The sequence below is a fragment of the Astyanax mexicanus genome, chromosome 21 (genome assembly GCF_023375975.1).
Source record: "Astyanax mexicanus isolate ESR-SI-001 chromosome 21, AstMex3_surface, whole genome shotgun sequence".
NCBI lineage: Eukaryota > Metazoa > Chordata > Actinopteri > Characiformes > Acestrorhamphidae > Astyanax > Astyanax mexicanus.
Genome location: NC_064428.1, coordinates 18,960,804 through 18,987,562, shown reverse-complemented (window position 1 = coordinate 18,987,562; position 26,759 = coordinate 18,960,804). Strand labels below are relative to the sequence as shown.

Genomic DNA, 26,759 nt, shown 5'->3' with positions numbered 1-26,759 from the left:
TTTCATTTTAAATCCTAAAGGTATAAAAATGATCTTTCCTGACTTTCATATTATTCAACAATTAATTTAACACTTAAATTAATTAACACTTTACCAGTGTTTAGAACTGGTCATACAAGATCACTAATTTTGCTGGATAAAAATCTCTAATTGGATTCCTTCACCCACAAAAGCATTTATATGGGATTGTACATAAAATTTATATTCTGTATATACTAGGTCATATATACAAAATGCCAAATGTCATCGGACAAGAATTAATATAAAGTCTCATTGAAGCCGAAGAATGTGGCACTGATGTGTAGGAGATGCCAATGGGGTCTCATACATTAAAGATGGATGTGATTTCTACCAGAGTATAAGCTATTACCACCCACTGAGCCATGTTACATACCATTACAACTTCAGAAACAGCACGTCCCATCCATCTGGCACCCCCCAATCAGGCATCGCTTAAACTTTGCCTCAAGTATGATAAATTACTTTGCCTTAAGTATGAGGAAGCTGGCTATTGTGCAACATCCACCTATACTGAAACACAGGTGCAGAAAACAAACTAAATATCAATGGAAAAGTCAAAAAGAGACTACCTTATTTATTCATACTTTCATACTCAAAGCATCACATGGTGGTACACCAGATAAATTCTACTTGCGTTAAAATGTTAGGACTAAAATCTATAAAGTTTCCACCTGTAATTTAAATAACACTACATTCTGCTTTACCTGTTAGAACGTTTATATAAGCTACACTTCGGTCCTTTACTCTCTGAACTACAGGTTTCATTGGTTCTAGAGTAGAACCCTGTGGAACACCACAAGATCTGCTATATAAACCAACAATCTCCAACAGTTCACAACAGTTTCTACATTACAATTAATAGACAAATACGGTAGTAAACACTGTAGTTCACTGCTTGACAATTTTTTTGTTTTCCTTTGTCTAAATCTTTTTGAGATTCTCAGTAGGAATACAGTATTAACCAGAAACAATAATCAAACAACTTACCCTAATACTAACTTACAAACGGCAAAAGCAGGCAAACTCCACACAACAGGTAAAGAACTGGTAAAAGATACGACTTGTATACGTATGGATTAACCCGTCTATCTTACTGTGTATAAAAAAGCATGTTTGTAGTACATGTGTTCTTATGAAATGGCTTGTAGGTGGTACTTAGAAATTTTGATTTGGTCATTGGTGGCAGGTGCTATAGGGTCTTCATCAGACAAAACCCATGAGTGAAAAATAGCTTTATGAGCCGTCCCCATCCCATGACTTCTGGCATGTGAGTGTACTGTAGATATTGGAACAGTTCAAAAACAGTTTTATTACAACCACCTTTATTTATTTATTTTTTCAAATAGCGCTTAGTCTCCTTTAAGATGGTAGAGACTAAAGATCTCCCTTAGCGCTGGCTGAACACCCCAAGGGCCAACATAAGAGAAATACAAAAACAAAGATTTCATATACAGTACAGAAGATTAAAAACAAACAGCCTGAACAAAATAAGGAAGACCAGAACTCAAAATCAAAACATAAAAATGACTGGTGATGACTTTGAGCACCTCTACTTGGCCTTTGATGGCTTAAGGCCTGTTTTTCTAGGAGTTAAGGTAGTTGGATGTCGTTTTTTGTTTCTTTTTGTCTAAAAAGCATTGTACAGTCTCGTATTTACATATACAGTATGTTACAGCGCACTCTTTCTCAGTAGCTCGTGTTGCAGCACAGTGCTTTTCACCTCTCTAATGTAAGTATACACCTCCTCCCCTGTGTCTCAGTGAGTATAATATAAATATACAAGTTACAGTGTTTATGTGGTTGTGTATACGTTGCTTACTGTTGGAAGACGGTGTATGTAAAGGGCCACTGTTGCATGGTTTGGAGTGAATGGCTTGTCACAGTAAAACTGAACTTTAAAATATAAAGTTTGGTAGAACCAAAAGGAGTGTACGCAGGGGGTGTGGCTTGATAAGGCCTTTTTGTGCCAGCCCTAAGACCCAGGTTAAGCTTTAATCTTGAACTAAAATTCACTTTGATGGGACCTTCTCCTTTTAAAGGCATTTTGGTTCCAGGGCTAGGCTTAAGCTAGGTCCAAAAATAAACATTAGCCCTATGAGTTCTCTTTGGGCTCTATTCTGCCCTAATGACATTTTTACTTTCACTTGTTTGCGCCACCAGAGGGCAGGCATGAGAGCGGATATCATTGTGCTTGTGCTGGGCCTCGTCCAGGTCTAACAGCTGGCCGTTGACCGTGACGTCCATGCAGCCTGTGTAAAAGGCAGAGACTGGAGTGGACACCAGAGAAACATCTGCAACAAAGAATCAAAGGAAGTCATCAATTTATACAGACTGTCTGTATAACTAAACTCGGCATATGAGACTTAGTCATTGATTGCATTTACATGCACTTAAAAATAGTCATATTTAAATTACTGCAGTAATTTAAATACTAAATTACTGGAGTAAAATGTAAAAACTTTGATTAAGAAATCTGATAAAGAGCTGGATATTAGCTCAGTTAATTAACTTCTCAGTCTATGTATTATTTGAATCGAAGTATTTTTGGATATTAGGATTAAATAATCTTTATCTTCGGGCTGATGTATGTTTTATTTACAGATTGAGCAGATCAGACTATTGCTGGACTCATGTAAAAGTTCCCCCCCCCCACTTATCTAGTTCATATAAATGAACTAACTATATTTTAAAGTGAATGTATACAGGTTCTATCAGTACAGCAATTTAACAGTCTAACTGAAATCCACTCACCTGGTATACCTCCAATAAAAGTGCTGTATGAGGACGACAGGTCCAGTGGCTCCAAATTCTCCACGAATTCAGTCATGCCCTGCTGCCCATCCACCTCCAGTATGGTGCTGTTTCCGGACACTGTCACGTTCACTGTGTGTGTGTCTGAGTCACAAAGGCTGACTGCGGCGCTGGCCACAGTCACATCACCAAAAGACACCAGTATGTACTAGAGGAGAAAGACAATGTAAAAAAAAATAAAGAAAGAAAGAAATAAACTCAAAAATCACATTTATAGGAACATTCCATAAACTTTCTTCCAGTTTGTATGATACAAGAAATAGATTGAATAAGGGGAAAAATAAATATATATATATATATATATATATATATATATATATATATATATATATATACTGACCTCATTCCATGCCTTCTTTCCAGAATGATAGTCAGAAAGGGAGATGGAGAGAGGGACGTGGTCCTGACGAACGAGTGCAAACAGAACTCCCATGGTAGAGGCAGGCCGAATTGTCAACTGTATACTAAGCGTCTGGGTGTCACCTGTGTGTTGAGGAGAGGTCAGTGAATGCTGTCAAATGCACATCTATAAAGGAAATAGGAAAGTTGACATTTTGGCTAAGAGACAAAAGTACTTTCTGGACATATATATTTATGAACACAAGTATTGGGACTATGCTTATTCACTGCTCTTTCCAAAATCAAGATTCTGGATTTGATTACATTCAGCAACAAGAAGTCCAATCCTAAAAGTATTGGATAGACCACTATCATTCCAGACAACACAGTTCCACTGATCCACGGCTTAATGTTGTGGGCTTTATACCCTATTAGTCAATGCCAGAAAGTCTTGGACAAGCTGTGTGTGCGTGCAGTTGCACATCTGTGGCTGCATCATAAAGTAGCTGAAAGCAATCAGTGAATGTAGAGTGGACATATTTTATGTTTTAAATTAACCGTACATGAGCAAAGGACTAAGTGTAGACACACACCGTGGCTGTGGTTGAAGTAGGCAAAGCCATGGCCTGGGTAAAATGAGCTGTGGTCTTCACTGTGGTAGCACTGCATGCGCTCGTTGTTGCGGATGGTCTCCTGGATGGATGAGTCTTCCCCAGTCAGCCAGCGCCAATCTCGCATACAAGCATCGAGCCGTGGGTTTACCTGGAGACGAACACAGAGATATACATGGAATAGTATTAAACCCAAGCAATGAAAGTCTATATTTTAACTTAAATATTGCTTTCTAACTTTTAAAATAAAACATAAACACTTAGGAATCAATTTTTTCTCCTGTTCAATCACTGACAGGCCACCTCCATCCCCCTCTGGTAAGGTCTCTGAACAACAGAACGTTGAATCAATGTTCACACAGCTGCACGTCCTTTGTTGAGGCAATATAAACAGACATGTGGAAGTGCTGAACACTGCATATACTGTAGCTGCATTAGTGGCACATTGTAAAATGTGATTTGCAATCCATTTTTGAGGCACCACAGCAAGATGTTTCCACTGTTGCATCTATGCTTTTGGTGGGGAATCAGTTTCCCTTGAGAGGAACTGGAAATCTGGTTAAAGACATAAAAACTATTGTCTTCCTCTCCCCTTTCATTTGGCTGTTCTTTACTGTTCTTTTCTTCCTTTTCAGTATCTCAATGGCATCATTACCACCAAATTGGTTGAGCCATCAAGTCCATGCAATTCTCCCAAATCTGGGAGGATGAGGACAAGCATATGTCACCCAGGCAACTCATTTAGAAGAGAGGGTCGGATCCTCAGCTCTGATACATCAGCCGACAGACGCCTGTGCCGGCCTGCATTACAATAGGAGTGATGGCGTGAGCGAGTGCCATCTATCCACACAGAGTGAGCAAGGTCAACTGTGCTCTCTCAGACTTTGGCTGCTGATGGTGAAGCATCATTACCTGGGATATGACATGCTGTCCCAAGTTTGTCTCTTGTGAGTGTGTTTGTGGCTGCCTGTGCTGTAGCGTGTGAATGCTTGTGCTGTGTTAGCATGGTGGCTAATAAATATTTTTTTCTTTATTACACACCTCATTTCTTTTTGTCTATAAGTCTCTCTGTTGTGTTCAGAACCACCCTGCTGGGGATACGAAAGAGTACAACAGAAATCCAATGTTTACAGAGCAGAGGGTGGGGACTCTGTCCATCGTGTTTGGAATTAATCAGAAGAATTTGTTTAGCCATTCTGCCAGACATTCAGACTTTTCAGTTTGCCAAAGTATGGACACACCAAAAGAGGTGGTGTCGGTATGGATCTGCTGAATCATGGTTCATCATCAAGTATAGTAAAGAAGCAGACCATGTAGTTGAAGAAGAGAGAAGATTTAAAAATGAACCGGCGACCTTCAGTTAAATAAGTTTTTCCTACTTTTAGTGGAGTTGAGGATGATTGAAAGACTGCCAAAATATCCCAGGCAAGCTCCTTGTACCTATCTCGGGAACATGTAGTGTCTTCCGATCTAGAACTGTTCTTCAAATAATACTGGATAAGCTGCTGAAAGTATAAGTGTTGGGAACACCTTGCTCCAAACTTTTATCTAGGCTTCAGGCATCTCAGGTTCAGGCTTCTTTGAAGCTTGGTTCTCAGTTGAGTATTTAGCTCACTATGGGTTTTAATACAGAATAAGACAGATTATCGTTATCGAAGTATCGTTATATGGAGTGGAGAGAATCAGTGATGGGTGAGATACGCCCTGGAGGGTGTGCTGGTCAGAGAAATAAGTGACCAGTCATGTAAGGTTGCATTTGGTGTCAGTCAGGTACTTATTTCTGACTAATCTTATTTTTGTATTGCATGCTTCAGCTCAGAGCTCAGGTAGATTACTGTACCACACAGAAATCCTTAACACATCTCTGAGATACCAAGAAGACAAAATAACGCACCAGACAAGTCAGAGATAAAGCCATGGAGAAGTTTAAAGCAAGGATTAGGTTATATAAAAACATTTCCTAAGCAATCAGAGAAGCAACCAGAAGACCCATGGTCACTCTTGAGGAGCTGCAGAAATTCACAGCTTAGGTGGGAAAGAAGGTGCTGTGATCAGATGAGACCAAAATGCAAAATGCTGTATGTGGCGGAAAAGTAACTCTGCTCATCAGCCTAAACACACTGTCCCCGCTCTGAAATATGGTGGTGGCAGCATCATGCTGTAGAGAAGCTTTTCTTCAACAGGGTCAGGGAAGCTGGTCAGAGTTGATGAAAAGATTGATGGAGCTAAATACAAGTCAATCGAGAAGGGAGGCTGCAAAAAACTTCAGACTGGGAAAGAGATTCATCATCTTCCAACAAGACAATAACCCAGAGCTACAATGGTTGATATACAGTGGAATGGTTTAGATCAAAGAATATTCATGTGTTAGAACGGCCCAGTCAACGTCCTGAAGACCTAAATCCAGCTTCTGTGGCAAGACATGAATAATGCTTTTTACAGACGCTCTCCCTCTAATCTGACTGAGCTTGAGCTTTTTTGCAAATATATAAACCTCAGATTAAGTGGCTGCAAAGTATATAATTCAGTTCAGAAATAAAATGACATTATGGGATGATTGATTATATATCACAATTATAATTGTAATAGAGCTGGAAAAAAATCAAGATAATTCCTTCATACAGGTAGTTATTTGACAGAGTGAGTTTTAGTAATAAAGTACGTATTGAAAATAAAAAAATATCAATTGTAAAGCAGCTGTGCCTGCACCAGGGCAGCTGCAAGTTACAGTATTGTGGATTTTGTAGTCAAAACAGTGCTGAGCCTGTAACCTGTGGAATTTAGAGATATTAGTGGAAATAAATACATTGAAGGATCCACCCAAGCACACACTTGCCTCTTACTTCTTTTTTTCTGATGTGAGGGGATTGGAAGTAGAATGCTCTGTGGCAAAGCTGAGCAAATCATCAGCACTGGGCAGGAGGCCACAGACTTACTGGCAGAATCCAGCCCACAAGAGGCAGCCCCAAAGGCTAATGCCACTAGCTGAAGTACTGCCATTTCTTTCTGAGCAGAAGAACCCCTGAAAAGTTTCCTGCCCCTGTTACACTCTGAATACATCCACAGCCATACAATAGCTGTAATCAAGAGGCAGAACAAGGGGGTGTCTGTGATGTTCATGAGGCTGCTGCACATTACAGCAGAGCATAATTTCCCTCTGGTGTGCTGGCCAGTACATTTAATTGTGCACATGACTAATGGGCAGCTGAATGCTGTCGACTGCCTCAGCTTAGTAAGCAGAATCAAAGCATAAGCCAGCAAATTGGGCTGCACTCTGGACAGTTAAAGAGCACACCGTTCCAGCAACCAGCCCGGAAATTGTCTTATTTACTGTGGGGAAAAAGCACTTATACTTAAGGTGTAGAAAATGTCCTAGAACAAGTCCTCTGCATGATATTATTTCAATAATGTTTCATCTATTCTCTTTTTTAATTTCTCCAAAAATTACTGCTTTGCTGAGTCAACCAGGATTAGCATGATGTAGCTACTTGTCATGTGCAGCAAGGACGAGGACGATTTCATTAAACTCTCCATTAATTAAAGGGTATGAAATTTGCTGGCATTCCTTAGTCTTTTTTAGTGTGGGCAAATATTAAATTCCATAAACTGAAAGTGAACTGTAAATGACAAGTTAAGGCAAATACTTGCTCAACTGGGAGGAAATAGCTCCAGTTACAAAAAAATATGATACATGATTTGTTGACAGAACTTAAGGTCTAAAAGCAGGGAGTCGTTGGCAAATTTTCAATCCGATCATTCATTTCGAAGGTGTGTGGCGTCTTCCACTGACATTCTAATGCTTTTGAGGGGAAAATCTGGCTTATTTTGTGTGGTTTGTTAAACAAATAATACCACACTAGTGCAAAATAGAGAAGGCCTAGACACATCTAAACATGTAGGGGCAGTTTCCCAGACAGTGATTAAGCCTAGTCATGAACTACACACCATTTTGAATGAAAAATGTAGTGACCTATGGGTTAATCCTTTTCTGGGAAACTGCCCCTAACTGTTTAGATGTGTCTAGGTCAAGGTTATAAGAGTTTTGATTTCTTTATTTATTTTTATGTTTTTATATAGTTTCTTTTTTTTTTTCATTTTGACTCTTTCCTTTCTAATTCAGGTGCCAGTAAATTATTCAGTTACTGTTGAACTGTCCACAAACACTGTAACAGTCTTTTTTTTTTACATAATTACAGTTTTGATTTATTTCAGTTAAAGATTTTTTTCTGTTATTTCGATCCGTTTTCGTTATTATCAAGAATATTGCCAAAAAGAACCCCGTTCTGTGAATCATTAAAAGGGATGTCTGGAAGCTGGTGGATATTTTATGTCAGTTTCACATCCAAAATAATGCTAATTTTAGACTACACAGAACCAGTGATTTCCCTTAAAAGAAGCCAAACAAATTTATTCCAACACCAGATCTAATCCATGTTAAAGATCCTGGCTCATAGTGTATGCTTACATAGTAACAAAAAAACTAAAATGCACCTCAGATTGTGCAAAACTTGGATAATTATAGGCATGGTCTGATTAGACACTGGGTCTTGCCAAAAGACAGCAAAATAATGCTTTCCCAAACATAACATTTCTTTGAGGCTACTTTTGGGTAGTGTACCTCTTGGTGAAAGACTGTTGACTGCTAGACACGCCCCTACAACATTATGCCCAGCTGACAGACTTTGAGAGGGGGCATGTCACAGAACTGACAGAAGCAGGGCGGTTGTTTTGACAATTTTTTTTTACCATCTAGCCATTCAGTCATTCACCATTGTTTGATGTTTTGTCATGAACAAGAAACCTGGACTTCTATGTCTTTAGTAAAGAATCAAGGTTTTGTTTTACATCTAATGTTGGTAGAGTTCAAGTAGGGCTGCCACAAACGATTATTTTTATAGTCGACTAATCACCGATTATTTTTTATGATTAGTCGACTAATCGGATCATACGTTAATTGAATATAAAACACAGTTTATCACAATAGAATGCAGCTGCTATTATACAACCAACATTAGATTTCAGCTATATGCTAACTAAAAATAAAAACAATTAAAATCATAGTTCATTAAACCTTTAATGAAATATGCAGCTTGTTGTAACAGACAATTATTTTACTGTTTAGCATAAAGTGTAAACAACTGTGTAAAATAAGGATAAGGCACTGGCATTTATGAAACATCTCAACTGTGAGGTTGTTTGAACTATTATGAAAAAAAAGTATATTAATAAAAAATGCCTCTCTGTCCAGATATTGTGTACATTACCGTACACAGGGCAGCGGTCTGCACAGATCTGATTGGCAGAGGAGAGCGTTTGGTGATTTTACACCACACATGACTGATCTGTGAGTTTACTGCACCGAAAAGCACTGAAAACAGAAGCCACTGTCAGAATGAAATCCTTCTCTGTAGTTTATCGGTTTGGGACGGCATTTGTGACAACGTCTGGGTCCGGATCCGGATCGCGGTCCGCCTATTAGTGACCTCTGTTTTAAAGCTATCAAGATGAGTAAGTTAAGTACTAAGTTAACGCTCTGTTTACGCTAATTTTAGCAGCTAAATAGCAATTTAGCTTCTTCGTCATTTAATCAGCCACAACATGCCTCCTTTTCAGGTGCTCGTGCATCGCGGTTGTGCTGCCGAGGAAGGCAAGTTCTTCATTGCAGATATTGCATTGCACGCGTTTCACTTTTATTTTCTTGGTGATCCCACACTTTTGAGTTCTGTAGCGGGGTAGCCATGAAACCAGAGCCTGTCTGTATAATGTCCTGAGATGTCGTCCACTACCTACCCCGGTTTCCACTACTGCGCATGTGCGTCCAGGACAGAAAGGCAGTCGCAGCAGTTTGGAGAGAAAAACAAAGAAAAAAAAAAAAACGACTAAACGACTATTAAATTAGTCGTCGACTATTTTAATAGTCGACATAATCGTGACTAGTCGACTAATCGTGGCAGCCCTAAGTTCAAGTATGGAAGCCTTGTGGTAAGTCCTAGAATCATTAATATCATCTTTAAGTTCACACACGTTTTTATTACATTTTCAGTCCTTCTTAAAGCACTATTTTTTTTGTTAATGAGTTGTAAGAGAACTACTATGAAAACCAAATCACAGCAACAGATTAAAACACTTACAGCAGACAAGGTAAAAGATGTAAATTTACTTTTATGAAAGTCTAGCTTAAACTAAAGCCTTACCTTGTTAACCAGCCCATCCTCTTTGAATGGAACCCCGCCAACAGTCAGGTTGAGTTCATGCATGCCTTTCTTCAGTGTAAAGAGGTCTCCATTGACTGCTATCTTCATCACTGCCTCCTTGTCAATTTTTATAACCAGGCTTCTCCCTTGCTCCTCTACTGATATCTGATGGCCAGTTTAAGAAAAGGGTAATCAACATTAGAGGCATGTTTTTTGCTTTGACAACATAAATGATCTCCCAGCATGCCCACAGTTTCTCACCTTGTGCCACTGTCCATCGTTAACCAACGGACCACTGCTAGTCACCCGGCTCACCGCACCATATTTCAGCTGTAACTCCAGTTTCCCTTGGTGGATTGCCAGTACAATCCAGGAACTGTTTAAGTGTCCACCAGCAAAGAAGATCACCCCCTCCGAGTCATGCGTCATCAGGTCAAACTCTGCCGTGAAGCTGGATGGGAACAGGGAGTCAGAACTAAATGAAGAGACGATAGGTTTGTAGGGAATTAGTTTCCTTTAACCTTTTCAATTTTATGACCTTTATTCTGTGGGTGATTTGAACTAGATAAACCACAGGCAATCACAGCTAGAGTTTTTCAACAGATAAAGACATTTAAATATATAGGGATAGATATGGTTCAAAACTCCACTGCTTGGTTACTCACCTACACTCGCACTCACAATCACATTACACCTGTTCTTCAACATCTTCACTGGCTTTCTGTTAAACACCGGATTCTTTTCAAGATTCTTCTACTCACCTATAAAGCCCTAAATAACCCGGCACTTCACTATCTCTCTGACCTTTTTCATCCCTACAGACCTTCCTGCTCTCTCAGATCCTCTACTGCTGGGCTTCTAAATGTCCCGTCATCGTACTTGGTGATCGGGCTTTCTCCAGGCTTGCTCCCCAATTCTGGAATTTTCTTCATACTGCAGTTAAGCAATCTTCCAGTCTTCCCATATTTAAAGCAAATCTTAAAACTCATCTATTCTCTCTTGCTTATGGTCTTTCTTCTGCTTAACGTTCTAATCTCCTGATTTACATATTTTAGTACTTTTGAGTTGGAGCTTCACTGTAAATGTTGTATTTGTATTGTCTGTGTGTTGAAGATCTGTATCTTCTTTCTAAGGCGGTGTGAGATTTATGTGCACAGCTTGATTGATACTAATTGCCGTTCTGTTACCTGTTTAGGTACATTAGCTTTTTTGCAAAAACCACAGGCAAATTCCATGCACCAAACATGTCTCAGCCAGTATTTCTTCATGTTTGTTGATAGAACAAAACAAAAAAAAGGACTTTTCATGTTGATGTTGTCATTTAATTGAGAGTTTGCTCACCCGGTGTGAACTCTGCGGCGGAAGCGTAGCTTGACCACAGGAATCCCACTGAACATGCGGCCCAGGTACAGAGAGCGAGAGTTCCTCTTCATGTCCAAAGCAAGACAAGGCTCAATGGACTGCAGAATATGTGTGAAGAAGAAAGAACACACAGAAGAACAGCAGTTAAGGTACAAAACTAATACGTTTGATTTAAAATTAAAAGATATCGTTCATACAGTTTAGTAAAAAGTGTGACAGTTTAGTAAAAAGTCAAATTTAGACAAATTCACCCTTTCCCCATATGTAGTCAAACTTCTAAGTTATGTAATGAAAACTTTCAATGCATCAATTAGAATATATGAGATGTAAATTAAAGTATGGTACACAGTTGGGCTACAAAATAAATTGTTTCAGCATCATCGTCTCAATGTGTGCACATGCAGTGATTTAGAGCTGGACGATATTGTGCAAAAAATTAAATCTCAATATTCTTCAAATATGTGATAATTTAGTTATTTTTTAAGAACAGCAAGAAACTCCCTTTAACATTACAAGCAGCTGATGTACTGAACCAGATGCAAACATAAAATCATTATATTTTAATTAAGGAAAAGTGTAAAGTTTCTAAATGTAAAGATTGATTAACCCAATTTCAAAAACGCATTAAAACAGTGTTTCAATTAATCAAATAAATCAGATTACCCTTCCAGCACTACAATAGTAATATTACAGGATATGCAATGTCACACAAGGCCAATTGAATCAAACATGTCATGGTACAACTTGTCTGATACAAAAGGAAAATTTAAACTGCTCTTATTTTCCTCCAAACTACTACACACAATAATACAAGTATATTATTATCAGTAACTTAATAATATTATAATAAATTGGATCATTGATTTCTGGGTAAATCTGGTGAAAATGTATCTTTTTTTCACAATATACAGCGTTAAAAACAGAATGCCTTTTTTTTAAATTGTGCAGTCCAAGTAGACAGTGTTGTAAACAGCACACCCAATTCTATTTGAGAACTCAACTGAACAGTAAGACTGTAATTTGACAAGTAGTTACCATAACCTTTAATAGCTACTTTAACTTTTATTAGAGCTATCATGACTTGGCTTTCTGACAACAATATTTCTTTAAACCTGAACACTTTTTTTAACTGATAGACCACCAATTTACTGGGTACAGTCAGTGTTGTACAGCTTTTTGCTACTTATAAGTAAAAGTGCACAGCAGAAAGGGAAGTCTGTCATAAGGAACATTATGAATCTGTTCCATACACTACCTCACAACTCCTCAGGTCTTGCCTGAGCTTTTTGCCCTGTCTGCCATCGCAGAAGCAACGGAAACTCCCAGGCGTGTTGACACACTCCTCTTCACACACACGTGACTCGCACTCGTCCACGTCTACCAGAGAAAAGGGAAAATCAACCACTTTCTCCAGTCAGTAAAACAGGCAATATGTTCTTCCTACACGAGCCACAAATGAACACATGAAGTCATGCCCTGTGTTTCTGTTCAGACTTAACCCTTTCCAAAGACACAGTGTAGGCAATTCTTAAAGGATCTTAGCTTGTAATTTTGGTTTGCAGAACTTCTGCCAACAGTACTCGTGCTTTTAAAACGCTACCAGAAATGGGCTTTTGTTTACTTTTTTGCATAGAAAGTAAACATTAGGATGCTTACAGATGCATGTTTACCCTGCTGTGATGGGATGCAAGATATTCTTGTTTGAAATACAAGGCTTACAGTTCTTCACTGCATATCTTAGCGTTATCTATCTCTGTGAAAGTATGTGGCAGATTGGCATCTTGCCATTTTTATGTTTAAAATGGTGCTTTGTAAATGTTTTGACTGAAAAGGAAAAAGAATGTCAGAACAGACAAAGATAAATAAAGCTTATCTTGAACATGCATGTAAAGTAATAATACATTGCATTATATTTAGTTAAGTCTGCTTGGATCAGTATGTTTGGTGATTTATAACTTACTTTCTACAGGCACCATTTGGTACATGGTACTAAAAATTTGAGCAAGTTCCACATAGTCCTGAAGCACTGGAATGCTGAACTGAGTGACCTTCATATGCTGTTCCAAGTGTTGAAATGAATAAGATTGATTAGTGGACATAATGTTCTTTTAGACTTGTGCCAGGACGATAACTTCTTAATGTCCTCAAAACCTGCACAGCCTTTTTCACTTGGAGGCCAATCAAAACTGATCACATTGTGTTCTCTGGAAGCTGGGAAAAGGTTTAAAATGTATAGTATCTCTTCTAATGAGTAAGAGAGTTTGTCTGGTCTGGTCACACTGTGTGGAAATCTAGGCTCATGCGTGCTAGCACCTGTACCTGTTAAGACATGTATTAACTGTGGATTTCCTCCATTAAGGAAATTCTTTCACATTTAGAGGGAATGAAATATAATACACACTGAATTGAACCATGCAGTTACTAGTGTGAACAAGTATGCTCTACTGAAAGAAAAACATTTATCTGAACTAATATTAGTATGCTTGCACAGATCAGCCATAACTTTAAAACCACAGATTAAGTAAATAACATTGATTGTTATGCTACAGTGGCACCTTGGTTACAATTATCTTTGTTACTTTGGTCAGAGTTGTGGGTGCTGAGCTGTCGCAGGGTTTTTGGTACCATATTTTTTTTCGTACATAAGCCGAACAGAATTCAGTCTAACCTAATTCAGCAGGTATCGCCACTAGAGGGGGTCCCTAAGTAAAAACAAAACTAATTCTTAAAAAGAAAAACGTTTCTTTTAAACTCAAATGAGTGCTGGATGTTAATCTACACAGATTTCTCTCCTGGAAACTGTTTATTTGGTTAGTAAAGTGCTTCCATTTATGTACAGTAAACTTTGAATTTCAGTATTTTGTCCAAGGGTGAGCACCAGCCGTGATTAGCGGCTCTAGCCAGCTGCGGGAACCTTGAGTGTTCTGGTAAACCAGGGCACTATAAGCTAGAGATTTGTTCCATGTAGCTTGTTTTAACAGTAAACAACTGTCCAATATACTCACCTCTGAACAGCAAAAAAGCTAGCGCTGCGGTTAGCAGCTAATGCTAATGCCGCTGCACTCAGCCTCAGCTTATAACGCTGCACTTCAGCGGAGTGGCTTTACTGCTCATTACAATCTGACCGGTAAAATTTATACATAAGGCGCACTGGATTCGCATAGGTTCGCTGTCAATTTTGAAAAAAAAACTGAAAGAATTTATGTGCAACTTATAGAAAAAAAGGGTATAAAAACTGTATATATTTTTGTGAAATGCCAAAAAAATTTCAACATATTTCAAACCTACTGGTGTTGAGTACAAAATGACAAAATCTGTGTCACTGTTCAAATACTTTTGACAAACCAGACTGTATTTTAGGTAGAAAAATAGAAAATCATAAAGATCTGAGCAACTTTGGAAAGTAGTTACTTCGTCAAGCACCCAAAGATTACTGATGCAATTCAGCCTCATTACAAAGCTTACATGTCTGGTCTGCTTCTAATTTGTTGGTGCCATATACCACAGGATATATTCATGGGAAGTTCATGCCTAGGCAGGTGGACTTATGGCTGATCAGTGTAAGTGTGTTGGAATTTAACTCACCTTGACAGGTTTTCGTCTCATTGTCGTAAACGTAGCCGGTTTCACAAAGGCACTCGTAACTCCCAATAAGGTTCCTGCATTGTGCTGTTCCACACACGTCAGGACTGTCTTCACACTCATCAATGTCTGGAAAAGAGGTAGGGAGAGAACTGTGTCATCATGCTATCAAGCAGTTTACAGTCATCTAATGTGTAATCATCATCAAGTGATTAAACTAGGTCACAGCTTAGTAATTAAGCCTGACTCTGAGAGCCCATTACTCATGAGTTACTTTATGATGCAATTATTGCATGTACCAGTAATACATGTAATACATACATTCCCACACTTAATATACTTGATATATAGTTATCTATGTGCTACACTAGACTTGACTGTATGATGTAAACCAGGGGTTCTTAACCTGGGGATTGTGACCCTAGTCCCTAGTGCAGAGATATTCATACTGTGAGGCACACCTCCCTATTTATGTACTTTCAAAGACCCTGTTTTAAACCATTTATCCATGATGTGTAAATGCATAACATAGGACAACCACTTCTCTCAGACTCCCACTAATAATGTAACTAGCTTAATGAGCTTGTTAATCTACTAGCTAGCTTGCTCTGTGTCATGTGACTCTACTACACCAAATCAATCACTGATAATTAACTAAATGTCGCACCCTTTCCTTTCTGTACTCACTTTACACGAAAAGTGTGATCTTGATGTTCAGCTTAATCAATCAATTAATCAAACTTTATTTTCACTCAGGAATACCCTCATTTTCAATGCAGCTGAGCAATGTACAACTTAAAGGGACTGAAAAAAAAGTATTTAATGAAGTTAATCAAAAATAATATATTTTTTAGAATTTCATAAACAATACAAAAAAAATAAATAGCCAATGCATTAAAATATAAACAAACAATATAAGATTTAATTAAAAATAAATCAATTATTTCAGAACTATATATATATATATATATATATATATATATATATATATATATATATATATATATATATGTTAAGTTGACAGGCTAAAACTTAAAGTAGTCAATTAACGAGAAAAAAATAGAATTATAACAAATAACAAAAAATAACAAAATACTAAAAAATACAGTTTTTTTAATAACACTAAGATTATAAAGAAAGTAAAACAGGAAATAAAATAAACAAAAGGATGCAACAAATAAAATAATAAACAGGTAAATAAATAAAAGGAATATGGCTTACCTAGACATGTGTGATGACCAGACAGTGCATAACCATTATGACAGGAGCAATGGTAACTTCCCATTGAGTTAGTGCACTCATGATCACACCCTCCATTTCCTTTACTGCACTCATTCACATCTGAAAATGAGAAAAAAAAGCATGAACTACAGTAAACAAGTGGGATTTACCTGACTGTATCTATGGGTTGGGCTGTATAAAGAGTGAAAAATAAGACACTAAAGCTCAGTGTTTAGAGACACACTGACTATTGAAGCCTTTTGAGGACATATTTTCCATCTCAGCTGAGCATGTATAGGAAAAAAAACAACCCAAGTTGTATTAATGAAACACTTGAGACCTGAGTGACTGTGCTGGAAATGACGTGGTGCCGGGGCTCAGCTGTGGAAAAGCCTCTTTGCCTCAGACCTCCCCAACAACCCTCATCACTACCACCCTCCCCTCACTCTTCACTCCTGATTTCATCTGCTTGTCATTCCACGCCGGTAGGTGATGCAATGAGTCACAGTGTGAGTGTGCTCAAGCACTGCAGTGGAACGAAGTCAGGTCGTCATCTCTCTGTCTGGGAGAAACTCATCCTTCTGCAGAGTTATTTTTCCTCGGCTGACTCAGAACTGCTACAGCAGCAGCAGCAGCAGCAGCAGCCGTAATGCTGGTAGGTGTGACTATGATGAATGAGCATGTGAAGTGTGAAGGTATTAAAGCACTTCTGCCTACAGTCCAGTCTACGAATACTATGATTACTGTCCATCACCTAACATAAGCCACATGCTTTCAGTTGTAGTGTGTGAGAGACTGGGGTACAGAGAGAGAGGTCATATTTTACAGCTGATGAGGCAAATCTGCAGAGTCACGCAAGTCAGAGGACAGAACGCTCAGTATCAGTAGAGCAGTCTCTGTCAGCACCCCCTCCCTAACCATACACTATATTTATAGACACCTCTAAAGTCCCAAAATGACTCAGTGACACAGTAAAGCAATCCTTCAGCAAATATTAATAATAAAATACACTAATTTCTCCTAACTACAAGGGCAGACATGTTTTGTGTGCAATATATACTTCTTTAGTTCTGCACTAAAAACTAATGTAAAAAAAAACAAGAACAGCACTTAATGATAAGTACCAACTACTAACATGCAAACTAAATGACCTAATCATCGCACAAATGTATTACACACAGAGTGATCTATTTTAAGTGTTTATTTATTTTATTAATGATTATGGCTTACAGCCAATGAAAACCCAAACATTAGTGTCTCAGAAAATTAGACTATTATATAAGACCAATTGGTACTTTTGGCAGTGTGCCAAGTCCTGCTGGAAAATAAAAGCTGCATCTCCATAAGGGTTGTCAGCAGAGGAAAGCATGAAGTGCTGTAAGATTTTCCTGGAAAACAATGCACTGATTTTGGACTTGATAATAAAACACAGTGGACCAACATTAACAGATGACATGTCTCTCCAAAGCATCACTGATTGGTGGAAACTTCACACTAGACCTCAAGCAGTTTGGACTGTGTGTCTCTCCACTCTTCCTACAGACTCTGCTTCCTTAATTTCCAAATGAAATGTAAAATTTACTGAAAGTCAGCGATAGTTTGGAGAGACATGTCATCTGCTGGTGTTGATCTAGGATATGTACAAATGCATCATTACACCCCTAATATGTACAGTATACTGTAGGTAATTTCAGATGATGCCTACCTTCTTCACACTTGAGGCCAGTCCACCCTGTAAAGCAGTGACAAAGGAATTCTCCCTTTCTGTCCTCACAGCGCACTGTCCCCTGGTGATTACATGGGTTAGGGGAGCACTGGTCTGGAATGTCTAAGAGAAACAGAAAAGGAAAGGCAGCTAAGGCTAAAAGGGTCAAAAGAACAAACAGCAAATCTACAAAACAAAAAATCTAATGCTCTGCTCTCCCCCCTCCCTTTTCTTTTAGCATTTGCCATCAAAATTTGTTCTTCACAGCTGCATCTCATTTTATGAAGCGTTTGAAGGCTACTGTTTCATCATTTGGTTTCCTTTCACACATATCTGTAGTGTATCCAACATGCTGCTGACACTGCCACACTACCAACTGAGTGAGCAGGTATATGACTCAAAGCAGCGAGAGGGAGAGAAAGTGAGAAAGGCACAGACACAGAGAGAGAGAGCACAGAGAGAGCACTGCAGAACTGAAGCATCCTCTCACGCTTACTGACTCAGGGCTCCCAGCTGGACCCAAACCGACCAATCAGACTGCAGCATCCGGAGCCGGCACATTGCTGCCTCTGATTCAGCGGAAATGCGTGCTGCTGAAGGACGAGCCTCCAGCTCACGCCAGCACTACGAAATCAGGTCACGTGCTTGCAGAGACGCACGCGGCACCGAAAAGACCGCATTCATTCACAGGGTCTTCCATGCACACGTCCCCCCCCCCATATGTCTACTCCTCAACTCATAGGCTGACATTTTTTGAACATCACTAGTAGCAAATCTATCAAATGCACACGCTCTCAGTCAGTCCCCGACTCTCCATTTCTCTCTCGCTCCCTCTCCTCACACAATTCCCGCACTCTACAGCACTGCTGCAGTGCAGCTGAAGCAGCAGAATGGTGCGCTTGCTCACACTGAGCTATTTATATACCAGAAAGAAAGCTAGAGAGAGATAGACACATGGAGGGCAGAAATAAGAAATCCAAGCTGGGTCACTTACTGTGGACACAGGTGACCAGGTCCCCTTTCTTCTTCTCTCCGAACTTCTCCACACAAGCTGAAGACACATGAGAATGGATGTTATATTTTAACACTTTTCATCAGAGGCAGTAAATATTTAGCAGGGTAACACCTCAGGGTATCATATTTTGCATAAATGCTTAGGGTTATAATTATTATTGTAGGACTTACCCAAATACTTGGGGTAGAAGTAATCCTGGAAATAGCAGCAAGAGAAATGATTAGATAGTGTTTATCAAGCATTATTAAATACTTAAAGAAACAAAGCCTGTTATTTCCACAGAGTATACACTGTGTTCCAAATTATTATGCAAATAATATTTTCTCAGATTTTCCAAAATTACCTATATGAATTGCAGTTATTGTAATTTTCCAGTCATCAACTATTATAGTACAATTGAAAGATTTTTGAACAAACTGCCAATGATAACAGTATAATAAAAAAAAAATAATACACTCAAAATGCACTCAAAATGCATGTTCCAAATTATTATGCACAGCAGAGTTTTCAACCTTTTCATTTTTATGAAGAACAAAAAAATGGTCATTTGTGAAATTATAAGCATTAGCAAGTTATTACAAACTGAAATCAAACAGTTTTCCAGTCAAAACTTTATTCTAGGTGATGTTACATTTGCACATAGGACCCCTTGTTCGAAAGGATCTTCTGAACTCTCTAGTTCATTGAATTTGTCAGGTTTTGGATGGTATCTGCTTCAATTGTCTTGCATGAGGACAGAATACCCTCCCAGAGCTGTTGCTTACATGTGAACTGCCTCACGCCATCCTAGACACTCCTTTTGATGATGCTCCAGAGGTTCTCAATGGGGTTGTGGTCAGGGGAGCATGGGGGCCACACCATAAGTTTGTCCCCTTTTATGCCTATAGCAGCCAGAGATGCAGATGTGTTCTTTGCAGCATGAGACGGTGCATTATCATGCATGAAAATGATCTTGCTGTGGAATGCACGGTTCTTCTTCTTGAACCATGACAGGAAGTGCTGTTTGAGAAACTCCACAAACATTATGGAGGTCATCTTTACCCCTTCAGGGATCCTAAAGGGCCCGACAATCTCTCTCCCCATGATTCCAGCCCAAAACATTACTCCACCTCCTCCGTAGCTTTGTTTGCATGGGGTGTCCATCAACCAGCCATCCACCACTCCATCCATCAGGATCATCGATTGTTGCACGGCACTCAACGGTGAACAAAACAGTTTTGAAGTCAGTCTTCATGTATTGTTTGGCCCACTGGAGCTGTTTCTGCTTGTGTGCAGTGGATAGAGGAGGTCGACAGGATGGCTTATGCACAGCTGCAAACCTCTGAAGGACCCTGCATCTTGTTGTTCGGGGGATGTTGGAGGCACCAGCAGCTTCAAAAACCTGTCTGCTGCTATGACAAGGCATTTTTGCAGCTGCTCTTTTAACCTGTTGTAATTGCCTGTTGGAAAGAGTCCTCAATTTTTCCTTATCAGCACGTACACGTGTGTGCTCTGAGTCAGCTACATACTTCTGGATTGTGCGATGATCATGATGAAGTGTCTTGGCAATGTTGATTGTAGTCATGCCTTGACAAAAACACTCCACAATTTGTTGCTTCTCAGCAGCCGACACATCCTTTTTCTTTTCCATTTTGGCTTAAAATGTAGGCTGCTTAATAATGTGGGACAGCCTTCTTAAGTAGTCTTGCTTTTAATTGGACACGCCTGCCAAACTTATTAGCACAGGTGTCTGCAATTGCTTTCAGTGATATAAAGAGCCCTGACACACATCACCATCAATGAGTTTAACTGACAAACAAAAAAAATCTTACCTTATCACTCCTAAACACTTTTTGCATAATAATTTGGAACACAGTGTAAATGTGTTATTTTAAAGCATATTACACATCCTTCAATGAAACAGGACAGGTCCAAAAACGTGTGAGTTTTTGTTATTGTACCTTCAGAACATCTACAACTTTGAAGCCATAGCAGATATCATGTAATTACTCTGTCTTCTGCTGCTCTTTAATCTGCCTGTCCTGTTTCAACATGTTGGTCCTTAGTATCTTCTTTTTTAATCTTAAGAAACCAACCGGTTTACTTTGTGCACAATATCTCTGTGACAGTCTGTGCTCTCATAGTGCCATACAACCTGCACACAGAGTTCTGCAGTGGGGTGTGGCTAGGCTGCACAGTTGACCTGGTTCTTTCTTAAACTCTTTCTTTAAGGACTTCCACATCAAGTTTTATCATCACAAAAGTTATGAATGACTTTTGAATCAGGTGCAGGTCTATTTCATTTTAAATGAATGAAACTAACTATAGCACTTCCCTTCTCATTTTTAAGCACTGCAGTCATGAATAAGTCAAATCAATTGCATTTTCTCTGCAAGCAGACACCCAATACCCACAGATATTTCCTCCTCACACACACTGCATTAGCTTTAGCCATTAACCACAAATGGCTATTCTTTAAACACTAACACAAGACATACCGTCTTCAAACTATAAACTGCAATTATTGGAAATATATTTCAAGTTTCATTGTTGTTTCTGAATGTAGATAAGCCAAGGTGAATAAGGTCATACTTTCTTCTCAGTTGGTGAGAATAATTTTTCAAGTTAAAAGTGAAGTGGAACTGCAGAGAAAGATAGCTGTATAGATGGATGAGCCAGAGAAGCAGACACTAGCAAGTGTACACCATTCTGTGGATGCTTATGCTTCCTCTATGCAGTAGATGCAGGTTACCCAGTAACTGTCCCACTTGTCCCACTCGTGCAGTCACTGCAGTCCAAAAAACTGCAGTCAGAATTCTGCTGAGTCAGATAGTGAGGGGGAGCAACATGAATAATGCACACAGGGAACGGAACTCCTTCCCTTTTTCCTCCCTCGCTGACATGGACACTATCTGTGAGATGCACGCAAAGCACTCTAAACTGTACATACATTCAGGAATGAACCCCACTTCCCCACTTTCTGCCTCACCTTAACTCACCCTGCACATTACATCACCTTACGTCACCTTGCTTCACCTGCTTCATCACCCCCTCCAGCCCACTGTCCCAGTCACGTTCTTTCTCTTTCACCTGTGTCCTTCTATTCCATGCAGACTATACTCATTTCGTTCCTTGAAGGGTCTGCTGACGCAAAAGTCAGAATAATTATAAGCGTTCCAATAATAGCACCAGGCATCTCTTGGGACAGACCAAAGTAGATCCATCTCACTCCGTTCCAAGTACACTAAGCTTTCATTAAGACACAGTATGACCATGCCTGAGCTGCATTAACACATGAGCAGATCAATCATGGGTCTAAATAAATACTGTGTGTACTCATGTATATACACGTGTGTGGGTGAAAACACCAGTCATATATCGGTATTAAACAAAGCTAGGCAGGAATTTATTTGGGATTTAAAAAACACATTCCAATCCCATTCAGTCATCACTGTTTCAGCCTTTATTGTAAGCAGCCTCTCTCGGGGCCAATCATCCATGTCGTAAACCTGTTTCGTTTGCATAATCACCTAGATCCTCACTTTCTCTTTTGAGGAATGGGCTATTTACAGCCAACAGCCCTGTATTAAAAACAAGAGAAGTAAGCAGGTGAGAGGTTAATTTCTGAATGATGTCTAATAGGTCTAACACTAACAGGAAATCTGCCCTGCATTTTGTGAACTAATAGCTGGCTAGTTCATAGTTCATGATGGCTTATGTAATAGACATAATGAAATTTTATATCGTGAACGATATTTTACCCTGAAATATCGTGCCATATCACCCACCCCTAATTATCACATCAGGGTACTACTTTTTTGCTGTTTTTAGCAAAAGAAAAATTCACACTGTTCTCATTTCCCATTATATATCTACTAGAAACAGATTCTGTCCAGTATCATTCATTTTTTTTATTTAATCCTGGATATATGGAGATATTTGGAGTGCATTATTAGTGCCATGACATTCTGGATCATTGACTTCTGCTACAAATCTGATAAATTTCTTGTTTTTTTAATATCTCAGTTAGGGGGGGTGCCATATCATATCATTTTTTAAATTCAGTATTTCGTCATATCGTCAAGAGTATCGTTATCGCGATAATACCATGAAATATCGTGATATTATTTTAGGGCCATATCGCCCACCCCTACTCATCACTAATTGACATATTTAGCTAGCTAGATGCTACTTACTGGACAGGGCCAATCCATATACCAATCCAGATTCCAGTCAACATCTTACTATGAACATGCAGCATGTCTGCCTCTCAGTCTCTCAGTGAAAAAAATAACTCTGTTTAAAGTTGTTTGTTTGGAGATATTTTAGTCTGAAAATACACAAAAGTAAGACAGCTACTTGTAACATGAAGGTTTTTTGAGCCATCAATCATGCCAAGGGGCAGAGTTGCACTGTACAATTTACTTACTAATTTAATGAATCACATGCTGAGGTTTACATGAAAAATCATCACAAGGATGGAGTTCATGCTAGCAAATAGACAGGAAGACCCCACAAATTTAGTACATTGGCACAGCTATCGATAAAAATGTGGATCAGTCCAAGCCCACCACTACTCTCAATAGCTACCAGACCACTGGTTTCACTGGTTCAACTTCATCAAACCATCTGGAATGGACAACTGCCATCCTGCCCCTGCTCTCTAAGCAGCCACGCAGGAACAACAGCACCAATAAATCCCTCAGACTTTCGGGGACTTTTGTCACTTACTGTGCTGTTTGTTTGGAGGTATTTTAGTCTAGAAATACTAAAAGCAAGACAGCTGCTTGTAACATGTAGGTTATAAAGCCATCAATCACGTCAAAAGTTTAAGTTGCATTGTACTGCATTGTAATTCACCTAGTCTAGTTTAATCAAAGAGCACAAGAAGGGGGAGTTCGTGCTAGCGAATAGAGAGGAAGACCCCACAAATCTTCTATACTGGCATAGCTATTGATACTGGCATATATGTATATTGAAATTGAATTAGAACTGTGGATCAGTCCAAGCCCTACACTACTTTCAATAGCTGCCAGACTACTGGTCTCACTGGTTTAACTTCATCAAACCATCCAGAGTGGACAACTGCCAACCTGCCACTGCCCTCAGCCTCAAGCAGCCAAGCATGAACAACAGCACCGATAAATCCCTCAGACTTTCGGGAACTTATGTCACTTAGTGTGCTGCAAAAACAATACAAATCTGTGATAAAAAAGGCGAGTGTGTGTGTCTGGAGGGAGGACAGGGTCTAATTATATCGCGACTCGACTGCAGAATTACTAGGGCATGAAAATGAGGCACACAATCGTTCAGAGTCTCTCTGATAAGCGTCCAATTTCGGGGTGAAGGTCGTCGACTGTTAGAGAGACGGAATATTGTCAGCAGCAGCACAGCAGCAGGAGCAATGCTATCCTACAAGGCTAGTTAGCAAAGAGGACCAACGAACCTTGGCACGAGCGGTCACGCTAACCTACCTGAGCTACCTGGGTTAGTCAGTTGACGTTAGCTAACTAGCTAACCTACCTGCAGTACGCCGCAATAAGGACGTTAAGGACACACGCGCATTTACGAACAATTAATAAATTGTGTATTAAAACTTCGTTTACCGTTTCAGGGTCGTTCTCAAACACTTCTCGCGCCTCTTCTTTTGTACATCTCTCCTCCACACATTCTCTCTCCAAGTGTCCTTGTTTGGTTTCCTCAAAAACCTGGTTCGCTCGTTTTGGTCTTCTTAAAAACTGGCTGGCTTCCTCAGGCGACAAGGACACTGCGAAACACACACACATATAAAGAGAGGAATATTCGTCCAGGTGAAGGACAACGGTGAACAGCTCGGGTCAAGATGCAAGATGCACTTGTTAGCTAGTTAGGTTAGTTCACACTTGTGCCTGTGTCCAAAAACGACTAGCACAGCTAACGTTAAATAAACTGCTAGTTACTGACTATACAGCTCTGGAAAAAAATAAGACCACTTAAAAACGATGAGTTCCTTTGATTTTACCAAATTGAAAACAAGCCATCAAACCAATCTGAACTGCTTGGATTTTTGCACCAGGAGTGACATAACGTTATCCAAAAGCAGTGTGTAAGGCTGGTGGAGGAGAACATGCCAAGATGCATGAAAATGTGATTAAAAACCATGGTTATTCCACCAAACATTGATTTCTGTACTCTTAAAACTTTGTGATTTTTTTTGCATTATTTGAGGTTTGAAAGCTCTGTATCTTTTTTATTTTATGCAAATATATATTCTGAAGGTCAATATTGTTATTTGGAATTTGTGAAGGAATGATGTCCGTAGTTTATAGAATAAAACAAAAATGTTTATTTTACTCAAACATTTACTCAAACGTTTATTTTACTCTATAAATAGCAAAATCAGAGAAACTTATTCAGAAACTGAAGTGGTCTCAATTTGTTTCAGAGCTGTATGTAATAAATGTTCTATTGATAATGTGTACACAATCTTTAACACTGTATTAAGCTCGTTAATGTAGTTATTAAGGTTAACTAACTAGCTAACCTAGGTTAGTTAACTATTTAGCAATAGTGTGTTGTTTTGGACACAGCCACAGCTACAACAACTTACTTAACGTTACAAGCTAACCTAGCAGTGTTTTGGCTTGCTTGTTTCCCACAAGAAAAAGCGACAGTAGCTAAAAGCAGTAAGTCAGTGTTAATAGCAAGCTAACTAGTTATCTAGCTAGCTAGCCATGTTAGTATTTGTTTAAGTTAGCTAAGTTAGCTAACCTAACTTTAGGCTAACTAACTAACTACTTACGCTGCGAGGAGCAGGCGACGCACAGGAGGATGAAGAAACAGCCCGAGAGAAACTCTCCCGGGGTAAGAAGCATGTTTGGTTCGGCAGCAGACTCAGGAAAGTTCCTCCAGTCCTGGTTCTCTCCCTCACTCTTTCTCTTTATTTCTTCTTCTTTTTTTCTGTGCAGCTGAGAAAGCTTTCACTTCTCACAGCGGGGGAGAGTCTATACCGCTACATTCAACTCTCTCTACACGGCTTGCAGAGGCAGACGCATACCACAGCCCAGCTCCCTTTCTCTCCTCCACACACACTCACACACACACACTCTCTCTCTCACACACTCACATTCACACTAGCACGCTTACTCCCGCTCCTCCACACATACATACACCCCCCCTCACTCCCACCTCTCCCCCTCTCTCTCTCACTAGTCGTGGTCTGAACGTGAGCAGCAGCAGCAGCAGATTCGTCTATCCTGCTGGTGGAAAGTAAGTTAGCTCTAGCTAGCAGACACTGGGAGTTCCCAATGCAGAATGCGCAAGAAAGAGAGGCAGGCAGGCAGGCAGGCAGGGAGGGAGGGAGGGAGGGAAAGAGAGGGAAAGAGAGAGAGAGAGAGTCACTCTGTCACTGCAGCAGAAGTACTGCTGTAGTACTGGTAGCTAGATAAGCTTTGCATTAAAAGGCTGCAAAGTTATTATGCACCACCGCATGTGTGTTGATTAGCCTATGTCTCTGTGTTACTGAATAATTATAAAATGTGAAACACATATATTATATAGATGTATTACACACAAAGAGATCTATTTTAAGCATTTTTTAAAATTATATTGCTGATGATTGTGGCTTACAGCCAATGGAAACTCAATAATCAGTGTCTCAGAAAATAGAATATTATATTAGACCAATTGGTACGTTTGGCAGTGTGGGCAGTGTGCCAAATCCTGCTGGAAAATGAAATCTGCATCTCAATAAAAGTTGTCAACAGAAGGAAGCATGAAGTGCTGTAAGATTTTCCGGGAAAACACTGCACTGACTTTGGACTTGGACTTTGATTGAACACAGTGGACCAACACCAGCAGATGACATGTCTTTCCAAACCATCACTGATAATAAAAAGTTTACACTAGACCTCAAGCCGCTTAGATGTTCAATGATGGTT

At 39.4% G+C, this 26,759-nt stretch overlaps 1 protein-coding gene across 1 annotated transcript; it reads right to left on the bottom strand.

Annotated features, from left to right (window-relative positions):
- Positions 1-1,326: 1,326 nt before the first annotated feature.
- On the bottom strand, positions 1,327-26,110 carry gas6 (growth arrest-specific 6). Its single transcript, XM_007237405.4, has 15 exons — positions 25,622-26,110; positions 24,447-24,607; positions 19,032-19,056; positions 18,841-18,897; positions 17,847-17,969; positions 16,142-16,261; positions 14,924-15,049; positions 12,594-12,715; positions 11,318-11,436; positions 10,238-10,427; positions 9,977-10,141; positions 3,765-3,933; positions 3,173-3,315; positions 2,773-2,980; positions 1,327-2,312 (listed from the first exon to the last, which is right to left on the bottom strand). The coding sequence occupies exons 1-15, from the start codon at positions 25,692-25,694 to the stop codon at positions 2,134-2,136; spliced, it is 1,980 nt and encodes a 659-aa protein (XP_007237467.3). The 5' UTR covers positions 25,695-26,110; the 3' UTR covers positions 1,327-2,133.
- Positions 26,111-26,759: the final 649 nt, after the last annotated feature.

Coding starts and splice junctions, on each gene's coding strand:
- gas6 (XM_007237405.4), bottom strand. CDS start 25,694: ATGCTTCTTACCCCGGGAGAGTTTCTCTCGGGCTGTTTCTTCATCCTC. Junction 11,437..12,593: donor AAGACCTGAGGAGTTGTGAG/GTAGTGTATGGA, acceptor CATATTCTGCAG/TCCATTGAGCCTTGTCTTGC. Junction 10,428..11,317: donor CGCCGCAGAGTTCACACCGG/GTGAGCAAACTC, acceptor GTTCCCATCCAG/CTTCACGGCAGAGTTTGACC.